Source organism: Labrus bergylta, chromosome 6, assembly GCF_963930695.1.
Source record: "Labrus bergylta chromosome 6, fLabBer1.1, whole genome shotgun sequence".
In the NCBI taxonomy this organism is placed as follows: domain Eukaryota; kingdom Metazoa; phylum Chordata; class Actinopteri; order Labriformes; family Labridae; genus Labrus; species Labrus bergylta.
This window is the reverse complement of record NC_089200.1, coordinates 13,471,648-13,482,506: the sequence shown is the minus strand read 5'-3', so window position 1 is coordinate 13,482,506 and position 10,859 is coordinate 13,471,648. Positions and strand designations below refer to the sequence as shown.

At 41.5% G+C, this 10,859-nt stretch overlaps 2 protein-coding genes across 8 annotated transcripts in view; one reads left to right on the top strand and one right to left on the bottom strand.

Moving 5' to 3' along the window:
* Positions 1 to 11: 11 nt before the first annotated feature.
* On the bottom strand, positions 12 to 5,720 carry ddx59 (DEAD (Asp-Glu-Ala-Asp) box polypeptide 59). 2 transcript variants are annotated; one of them, XM_065955790.1, is made up of 8 exons: positions 5,571 to 5,720; positions 4,250 to 5,138; positions 3,647 to 3,829; positions 3,441 to 3,530; positions 2,799 to 3,050; positions 1,279 to 1,431; positions 716 to 844; positions 12 to 412 (listed from the first exon to the last, which is right to left on the bottom strand). In XM_065955790.1, exons 2-8 carry the CDS (start codon positions 5,093 to 5,095, stop codon positions 152 to 154), a joined length of 1,914 nt encoding a protein of 637 aa, XP_065811862.1. In that variant the 5' UTR covers positions 5,096 to 5,138; positions 5,571 to 5,720; the 3' UTR covers positions 12 to 151. The 2 variants fall into 2 exon arrangements, with proteins under 2 accessions (XP_065811862.1, XP_029134661.2); XM_029278828.2 differs by having other exon boundaries at positions 5,602 to 5,643.
* A 420-nt stretch (positions 5,721 to 6,140) lies between these two features.
* The window catches only part of camsap2a (calmodulin regulated spectrin-associated protein family, member 2a), a 45,380-nt gene continuing 40,661 nt past the window's right edge, over positions 6,141 to 10,859 (top strand). For all 6 annotated transcript variants that reach the window (XM_065955789.1, XM_065955787.1, XM_065955788.1 and 3 more), the window contains exons 1-2: positions 6,141 to 6,772; positions 10,466 to 10,725. In XM_065955789.1, the coding sequence (XP_065811861.1) occupies positions 6,634 to 6,772; positions 10,466 to 10,725 (399 nt within the window). In that variant the 5' untranslated portion in view covers positions 6,141 to 6,633. The remainder of the gene's footprint in view (positions 6,773 to 10,465; positions 10,726 to 10,859) is intronic.

Sequence of the window (10,859 nt, the reverse complement as noted above, 5' to 3'; positions counted from 1 at the left end):
ATAGTCTAAGATAAATAATAAGAATAAACTTTATTTATATAATAACACATGCCATCTAATTAGAATACATCAAAATTACATTGAAAAAATATAAAAACTAGACATTTAGCCTTTCTTGGTAAATACACAGCACCATTTCAGAGAAAACTGGCTACTTTTTGCGACGGTCATGTTTCCTTATGATGTCCAATAGATTGTTCTTAGTGACTAGCACATCATCAGGCCCCTGCTTGGCCCTTTGCTTTTCCCTCCTCTGCTGCTCGTGGAGGTGGGGAGAGTTTAGGAGCTGAGGAGGGAGAATGGACCCTGTGGGTTTGACCCGGTTTACCACATCAAGAAACAGACGCTTGTTGTTGCTGTTGAGAAAGGTGATTGCTGTTCCTCTGTGTCCCAGCCGACCCGCTCTGCCCACCTGGATGAGAGGAAAATTATTTTTCAATAAAACGCATCTAAAGACAATGAATATCTTCATTTAGCTGACAAAGTACAACATATTTACTTACATACACAAATGTATACAATCCCACCCCCCCCCCCCCCCCCATTCTTAATAAACGTATCAGTAAGTAAGAAGTCATGAGGCTTCATTATTAGAAAGTGTCAACCTGACTAATCTGTAATCACTGAATATCTGACTGCCGAATATACACAATGATGAGAACTACACAAAACGTTGCTCTCATAAACTAACAAACTCAGTCTTGGTATTACTAACCTGATGGACATATTCATCCATTGTGTTTGGCATGTCAAAGTTAACCACCAGTCTGACATTGGCCAGGTCCAGACCTCGGCCCAGCACACCTGTACTGATCACCACTTCAAAGGCTCCATCCAGTAGACCCTGAGGAAACGACAAAGCAGGTTCTTCACTGTCAGACGTGTTTAACAACGCCGAAACCATTAACAGACTGAAAAACCTTAAATAAGGACCTACTTTTTAACTCTTATAAACAAAGCAATGGGATTGGATAAAATGTGACATCATAGAGCATAAAAAGATTATTTTCAAGGCTTTTTTCCCCTTTATTTAGGACGGGGCAATGGATAGAGTCCGAAACATCCCTTTTTCCCCTGTATATTCTTTGACAATCAATAGTTAGTCTTTTAAAAGAATCTTAATGCGCTGATAAAAACTGTTAACTCCTAATTCATTGGGACTACAGCCCTCCAGCTACTCGTAGTTCAGAAGCTGCACTACATGACACCCAAGGTTAGAGAACTGCCATGTACTGTATTCACTTGACCGTGTTACTTTCCTGCTGCTGCTGGACTCACCCTGAGGATGCGGTTGCGTTCCCATTGGCTTTTGTCAGAGTGGATTGCCACAGTGTTGAGGCCTGTCACCTTGGCGACCGCCTCACACAGCAAATCAGCTCCCAGTTTACAGTCGACAAACACCACCACAGGAGGCTGGTACAGCTTACTGTCCTGAGAAGTGAGAAAATAAAACTGTTTGGTTATTTTATTTTCCCCCTTTTTTAACATTACTATGTTAATACAGTCAATTCAATAACTCAATTTGCAGTTAAGGCCAATGTGTGTATTGGCTTTATTTTATTGTAAGGATTATGTCATGAAAGCAAAATCTATCTTAGTCATTATTTCAGGACGTGAAAGATGGCAAGAGGCTGATTTTCAAATTCCTCCAGCAGGTGGCAGTCACAATTCCACAGCAGTGGTTGAAAAGTACCATATTAATGTTGGCTGACAGGTCTGAAAAAGGCCCCATTCACCTGTTAGGCTTGTCTTTGGATTTGCTGCAGCTAAGAACTGTTAACAAGGAGATGTTACAGTGCCTGGGGTTAAGCATGACAATCTTCACAGTATGATGATTGCAAGTTTTCCCTTTCAGCTAGTCACAGTTTATCCCCTGTCACTCAAACCTGGACAGAGCTTTAGTCAGAATATATGTTCCTCAATATGAGGCTGTTTGTATCTGTCCATTATACTCAAACAGGGCTTCTTTTCAGAACTAGGTGAACATTTTCTGACTATGGTAACAATTTACTCTCTGCCCAGCGTAGTAAGAAACAACTGTTTTAGTTTCTGATTCTTTTGGTTGTTTTCCTGTTTGTTTTCTTGGGGTTTCCCAGAATTCCAGTCTGATTCCACAGTGCTCATGCATCCAACCTTTTCCCCTCTTCAGCGACAGTAGCTTTATTCTAATAATAGTCATTAATAACTTCACCTAAATAGCTCCTTTGACTCAGACTATAGTGGCTCATGTTACATGCACAATGATCTTCACTGGGTAAACTAAAGCAGACCTTTCCTGTCTTGTCCTGTGTAAATTGGTTCAAGTCATTGCTGGGATTCCTGGAGTGAAGCCATGACTTAGAGCCCACCCATTTCCTCCAGACGGGGACCAGGGCAGCAGCAATGGCTGTCTAAATATGGTGTCATGAGGACACTGGTCTTCTGAGCTTAAGGAATTACCACCTTCAAACAGCCAGTAAATAAAATACCAAGCTGGTACCAGTGCATATCCAGTAAAAAATTTTAAAAAAGCCACTATAAACTAAAATTATGATAATAACCTACTTTTTATGTTTGGCTTACCAAAGCACTTTCTTTGTTCTCTAGTGTACAATTAAACTTGGTGTTACACCAAAAAGAAAACTGCTGACTTCTTAAAGAAAGTCTTTAAATGATCTTAAAGTGACACTCCACCCAAAATCGTTGTTTTTAGAGACTATAAGTGAGTACCAGACTTGCTGAATCAAAAGAGACTGAGTGCATCTTAATGTACCTCTCTAAGTCATTAAAAAAAAAACACACTGAAGTCTATAACCTACGTTGACAATTTCAAATAGTTTCTTCTTCTTGGAGGGTTCCTCTACCCAGAGCAGGATCTGCCTCACGTTGGCACAGGGCTGGTTCTTCTCCCCAATGACAATACGAATGGGGTCACGAACCAATCGGGCTGCCAGCTCTTCCGTTCCCTTTGGGATGGTGGCAGACGCAAGTAGAGTCTGGTGCGCTTCGGGAACTTGCTCCAAAATCTCCAGAACCTGCTGCTGGAAACCCATCTTCAACATCGTGTCAACCTGTGGGATACAACACAAACAATGTCTCTGTGTGTTCTGTAGTTCAGGGTTGTACCGTTTCTTCTAAATAAAGCTGAAATGTATAATTAACCCAATTCATGCAGCCAAAATGCAAGTTTTTTTCTTCAAAAGTTTAAGAATGATTTTTGGTAAATCCTGAATTTAACAACATGTTTTTGGACATTCCATGACTCACATCCAATTAGCTATCATGAAACATTATCATTGGCATACAATAATGTTAGATACTAACCATGGCTGAATCCACACAAATGAAGGTTTTCTGGGTTTGTTAAGCATGGATCATTGGATGAAAATATACTTCCAATAATTCCATATTTTTTCCATTGGAAACCCTTTAGCTGGTTGTTTACACATTGTTTATCATACCTCATCAACCACGATGACCTTCACATTATTCAAGTGAACTGCCTTCTGCTTCAAGATCTCAAGAAGTCTCCCAGGGGTGGCTATGATTATCTAAAGGGGAAGAATACCAGAAGTAGAACATGACAAAGTGGAACGCTGACAACTCCAAAGAAATGTTTTCATTGACTGAAGGATGAAATACCAAAATTAAATCAAGGACTCTGTACTTTAATGCTGCTTTTCAGGCGGTGGAGCTGTGGAGGAAGCGGCATGCCGCCCACCAGCAGTGCAGTCCTCATGTTAGGCAGTCCCATCACAAGCTCTTTGGCCTGTCTCTCTATCTGAATGGCCAGTTCCCTGGTAGGGGTCAGGATCAGAGCCACAGGACTGCTCACACTGTGTGCTGTTTTCTAGAGGAATAAAAGGCTCTGCATCTTAATACACATACAAGCAATCATGGGATTAAATTACGTAAGTAACATTACAGAGCCCATGTCTGCCATAGATGATTTGTTTGTTCTTTACCACGCATCACAAAAAAATAAATTCAGATTTTCCCCTCATCTGCTAGACTGTAACTGTATATAGCTGTGTCCGAGGTATATTATGTATACGTTCATTCAAATCAGCCAAAGGTTTTGTAAAGGCAAAGATATCATCGTGTCACACAGGCTTTTCAGCAGACATCAAAAAGGAGATTTTGGGCTACTGTGATGTCAGGTTGCTCGTGTTTTGCTAAATATAGATTCATCTAGATAAAAATGAGAAATACATTTTGAGTTAAAAAGTAGACCTCTCTGAAATAAATACAAATAGGAGTATCACTGTACCTCCAGTGCCCTCACAACCACTGGCAGAAGGAAGGCCACAGTCTTCCCTGAGCCTGTGTCAGCGCTGGCGATCACATCTCGTCCGGTGAGACCAACAGGCACCATCTGCATCTGGACGGGTGTGGGTGCCTCATAGCCAGCCTTCTTCAGGTTTCCATAGAGTGTCGCAGGGAAGCCACAGTGTTCAAACTCAACTATGGGTCTACTGACGTCTCTCCCCTCTGTTTCAACGCCCAGCTCCTGTTTAATCCGCTGCACCTGCTCTTCTGTTAGGCCTGAAATGAACGGATCTTCCCTGTAGGAATAGCTTGATTCACTAATGCATACTCCACCAGGGTCACCCGCTTGCTGTTGAGTTTGAGTCTTTATTTCATCTTCAGTTTTGTCCGTACGGATAAACACATCTGCCCCGGTCCCTAACCCCATTTGGGCCAAATGCTTGGCTTTGCACTCAAGACTGCAAACATCATTGTCAGTACTGTCACAGATGTACTCTCCATAGCGACCACACATCACACAGACAGGCTCCCCCGGCTCAGGCCATCTCTGGCTCTTTCTAAAGGATTTTACAGGTTCCTCTTCCTCCGTGTCATCCTCTGCATCACTTGAGGCAGGATCCAGTACGTCCTTGCACACTGAGCTCTCTGTCACACCTGCAGACTCTCCACTTGTTTGGATCGTACCACACTGTGATTCTGTGTCTTCAAATGCTTCCTCCTTTTGAACAAGTGCCACTGAAATACCTTCATCCTTTCTCTCCTCCCAATCGCCTTTGCTTTTCTTGGTCAAAATGTGGCTTGAGGCCTGGGCAGGTCTCTTCACTTTCAGAGCTCTGGGCACAAACATTTTCTGTTTTTTTTCTTTTAGGTGGGAGTAGGTGGGTATTAACCTGTGAACATCATAAAAAAAAAACACATGTACCGGTAAACAGAATTGCCCTTGCCAAAATGTGACCCTAAGCAAAAAAAAAATGTATTTAAATGTAAGCTAGAGTAATGTATAGTCATAATTACACCAGCTTCTTTACATACCGTATATTATTTACAGAATAAACAAGTCATCTATATTCACGATCTTTCAATTAAATTATAATTAAACAATAAATGTCTTTGCTCCATTTGCAAAAACGTTGTTTTGGTGTAAGTGAATGCTGAAACACCTACATTGAAGAACTTAAGAGGACACATGAAGATGACAAGGAAACACGATGCAGTCAGACAACACATGAAGAGGACAGGGAGTAGGCTACGAAAAACAAGTCTAAATGTTCGTGTGATAGTTTTCAAACCAAGAAAATCGGTTGGTTTGGGGTGTATTTTACCTGTATGATGATTATGAACGACAAACTTTACCTCCACGCATCATATTCCAACGATTCAAAACAATAACCGACGCCGCCTGATGACGCAGAATGCGTTTGCACGTTGGGAAATGTAGTTTTTAAGAACGGAGCTTTTCCATGGTCATGTATGTCATTACAGCCTGCCTTGAAGTGTTTTTTGTCCAAACTGATGGAAAATGACTCGACATTTGTTGTTTGTTTGTTTGTTTGTTATTTAGTTAGTTTTGTGCAGAGTCTTCGTTTTTTGGTCATGTTTATGTTTCGGGTTTTGTCATGCATTCAGGTGCACGTTGGAAACACAAATATTGTGTGTTTTACTATCTGATGATGCTGATAGTTTGAATAAATACATTTCCATGCGAATAATAAGTAACAGATGAACACTGTAGTCCGTAATGATAAACCTTAATCTTAAAGCAGCCAATTTCATTCAGTTTACGCGCACAAAAAAAAAAAAAAAGGAGACGCCTCCAATGTATGTAAGAATTCCCGGCTGCATTTGAAAGCAACCTTAGCGCATGCGCATTGAGTGCGAAGGGTGCAGGGCTTCGAGTGCCTCAGTGCGGCAGGAAAACCGCACCACGGCACCAAGAGACAGAACAGGGGAGGGAACGCTTAATACATTAGGTTATTAAAACAATAACACATGGACATGAAAGGGAGAAGCTGCATGCTTTCCAAAGAACCGAAAGAATGGATGTAGGCCTATTTCTGTTTTTATGTCGGCCGGAGAGCGTTTTTTCCACTGAAATACAAGGAAACCTTCCGAGTTTGTTTGAACGAAGCCAATTTCAGCTGCTACGCGTCCGAATGGATGAAAAACACCGAGACTAGCGACTCATTGTGCAAACGTGACTACATTACGCCAAAACCAGAAGCCAACCGAGCATTTCATGACTGAACAAATCTGTCTATAGCGTCCGGACAGACACCGCATCCCGTCATTTACCGCCGTGTGTTGTTTTTCCACGAGATTCCACGAGTGTGATGCTTTCGCGTTAAGTGCGCTGCAGGGTTCAAGACAAACAATTGAGGGAGGAATATGGGTGAAGTTCAGGACGTCAGGGATGCGAGGAAGACCTTCGTTGCTCCGTCAATAAAGTCTTTTGAGCACTATGACTTCTCCAGGGCCAAAATATGTTGTAGCTTCACATGGCTGGTGGCCAAAGCATACGGGACAGGTAGGGACATTACTGCACCTGAACGCTGCATGAATAGTTTTGGTTTTCAAAATGAAATGTTGGTGAGCAGGTTTAAGTAGGCCTAATAGTAGAAATATATAAAGCATTGCATGTATGTTATACAGTTCTTGTAGTGGTAATAATTTTGATTTGACACTAAACCTCACCTGCCTTGGCCTGTATAGACATCGGAGGCTTGATTTGCACTATGGACTCATTTTTGATTACCTGAGGCGATTTCCTCTACCAGGATTCTCTGTGATTTTTCCATCCGAGTTAAACCTTTTAAGGTGCAAAACACCCCTGTTGTTCTGTGAAAATGAATTGCCTATTGGAAAGATTCATAAATATCATCCCAAGGGGGGGACACACATAAAACCATTTCCTCTGCGGTGATCAATAACTGTGTTGTCCCTAATGGAAACAGGCATCAATGTAAGAACACAGAGGTAGGAAGGGGTCCCCGATGATGTCACCTCCAGGACAGCATCCACATTTTGTGGGGGAAAAGGCATCATCACTTGTGAGATTTTTTTTTTTTTTAAATAGCCTCAAGGGATTTTGCACAGAAAAAGGGTGTGTTTAAAAAATGTGATGAGGAAAAGTAAGATAAATCAACAGTATTGCTACTTTCAGGTAGATGGATGATACAAATATAGATATGAAAGTTGAAACATGGTGGCTCAGAGGCTCACTCATGCTCGAATTAAAGGTATTATTGTTTTAATGCATTAGTTATTAACACCCTCTATTGTCCATCAGTCAGAATTACAATAATTTAGATTAACAGTGACAATAACTCATCTATTTCAACTACATACCTGTCAAAACCTATACCTCACATCACTATAAGCGTAACACTTGTAAGTATGTGACTGACACACACCCTTTAAGTCACATGTTCACAATTTGAGCAGATTCAATAGACGTGTCTGGTGAAGAGGCAAAAAGCTGCTGTCAAATGTTAGTTCTCAGCCGTCAGAGTGGAAATGTGCTAAATAGTGTCGTCTGACACATGGTAACAGCATCGTTTTTCACCCTTAAGCAGCTGCAAAAGGCACAACCGGGAACTGGTGTCTGCTGCTCTTTTAAGCTTTTTAATACATGATTGTGGTATTGTTAATTCTAGGTGACAGAGACGGGACAGATAAGGTGGAACAACTGAGCAGAGAAGCGGAGCAAGATCACTTCACTGTATTTATGAATGAGGCCTCTGTCCATTCACTGACACTACAGTGAAAAAGGATTTTACTCTGAAGCGGGGTTTTTAGAAAATCTCAGCTCAGGAGTCTGTAGCCGAAGCAGATCACTTTGTGACTGGCCTCAGAAAAAATAGAATGCAGCCAGCGTGCAAGAATCTCTACACTGGGTTTTGAAAGTGTAAGTAGGAGCTAGAAGATATTCAATGAATCAGGCCTAAATCATTTTGATTTCGTCGATCTTTTGATAGCTGTATCATTCATTCTGAAAATGTGTTCCACAGCTGGAGAACTTTTAAGGTGCACATGCACAATTTGGTCAGGGTAGGTGGATTGTAATGTTTTATTGAAGATCACCCTTTGCATTTGCATTCCCAATCAGAACATTTAAAAGAAGCAATATAGAAAAGGTATCAATCAATACTCAAACACCTATGGATGTGGAAACTTAAATAACCGTCAGAGCCAGGGTTTTCCACATATAGAAAAACAAAAGACTTCCCGCGACCAAAGGCTTTCTGTCATTTCGATTCCTCTTATTGTAATTAGCGAAATACTGTGCCTCATTTTTATGTTGGCTTCAACAAAGTATCTTCAAAATAAACAATGCAGCTCTGTTTGTCTCAGCTGTGCAGCCACAGATTATACCTTTACAGTGTGTTGTAAAAGCCCAGCAAACATGAGATTCCTTGCAGATCCTCTGTGTATTCTGAATCAGGCCTGAAAGAAATGGGCTGATTCCAAAAATATAGCCCTCCAGAGAGAGAGCGGGCTCATCTCCAGATCTCTGCCTACGCTGCTCGATATACTCAGCATGCATATGCCTCATTACGTCAATAAAGGAGTGTGTCAAGAAAATACATTTTAGTGGATGCAAGATGTAGCCTATACAGCAAGTCATCATACTGTTTGGAAATGCTTTTCAATTCTATCAGACAGCACAACGACAAGTTTTTAATGCACATAGCAGCTGAAATTCATTGGCAGAGCTGTCCTTTTTGAACACATGGGTGAACTGTAAATTCATTTGACTCTCTACTTACTTGCTCAAGTGCGTCAAAACAGCAGATTTTAGAAGTGGTTGAATTGATGCAAATTTGATGCAATGATTGAAGCTTTATTTTTTTGACTGCTGTGCTTACTATGGATCGATTGTGATCACTTTTGTAAATGCAGCTGTTTTAGCTTTGTGGGATTGTTAAGCTCAGTAAACATGGAATACACACATTGTATAGAACTCAATAATAAACTGTATGTTTATTTTATTTACCTGAGCAAAATGCGGACACTTTACGAGCCTCAAGATGTTGTTGAGGTTGGGTTGTGTGCGATGATGGAGGGGGAGGGCTGGAGGAAAGATCAATGTTTCTTTTGTTTGGTCAATAACATGAACATTCAAGAAAAAAACATTTAATATAGATACCTGCTACTGCCACTGTCTGCATCCTGGTTCCATAATAACTCAGTCACTCAGCAGATGACCTTGTGATAATGGTCAGGTTATTCATTGGTGTGTGTGTGTGTGGGTGGGTGAATTGGAGGATGGAAAGCAGTGTCAGGGATGTAAAGCTGTCACCACATGTTCTCTGCGTATGTCAGGCAGTTATCAAAATGTGCATCTTCTGAGCCCTCACAGTGTGATAGGATCTGCATCTGGAGTGTGTGCAGATGTTTGTTTTTTTCACACAGCTGCATGATCAAGTTTCAAACCCAGTTAACCACAATTGTATCGTTTAATCAGTTGTGGAAAAAGAAAGGCCACAGTAGCAACTCTTTTTCTTTTTAAGAAACATTTCCTCTTCGCTCAGTAAACATATAGACAAGAAGATGGAAGACAGAAGCAGTAAAACATGCAATGTCTTCATATTATCTGTAGGCTGTAATCCCATTGCTTGGACTTGCCTGAGGTGCACACACAAACACACACACACACACACACACACACACACACTTCACACAAACCCATGAAGGCTCTCTCTTTGATGAAGCAGACAGTGAGAGGGGTGTTCCCAGGGAGCTCGAAGCTGCAGAGATACAGACTAGATGAATCGATCAGGTTCCTCTCCCTCCACGGTTGCTATAGCAACGCTGCGGTCTATCCACTCATACCACATCAAGATATTGTCGAAGCATGGCAATGAAAACGAAGCACACTTGCCAAGGAAAAGGAATTGCAGGGAATCTTGGCACTCGCTGGAAATGTCATCATAAAGTCTAACTGCAGTTGCAGATTTGGAATAAGATGCCATCATTGCATTCAAACTCATGTCTAAATAACCAAAGTTTTACTCTTTTTGTATTCCTTAGTTTTACCTCACTCTATATTCAGTTCAGTAAGAAATTGGTGAAATGTATGGCAAACTTGCATCTAAGATTTTCTTTTCTTTTTTTTCTTACATGCAATGTTTCTGCCACCTCACAGACGTTGTTCTTGAGTGGTATATTTTTTATATCTAAAGTGCAATCTTTTATCTCCAATTTGGCCACAATGCAGACAGCGTCCCGTCAGATTTAAAGGACCCTTTCTACACGGACCAGTACGAGCAGGAGCACCTGAAGCCTCCTGTGGCCAGCCTCCTCCTCTCTGCAGACCTCTACTGCAGGGCCGGCAGCCTCATCCTGAAGAGCGACGCTGCCAAACCCCTGCTGGGTCACGATGCCGTCATCCAGGCGCTGGCGCAGCGGGGACTCTACGTCACTGACCAGGACAGACTGGTCACAGAGAGGGACCTGCGAAAGAGGCCTCTGCAAATGGTAAGAAGGACTTTTTTTTTAATCACGTCTACTGACCCTTTCAGGACATTTTTATGCCGTAGTGTTCTTCTAGCAACTCATCCGAATCTCTGTTTTAAGTTTCCCCAGCTGTAGAATTCAAAAAGTAGCCTGAC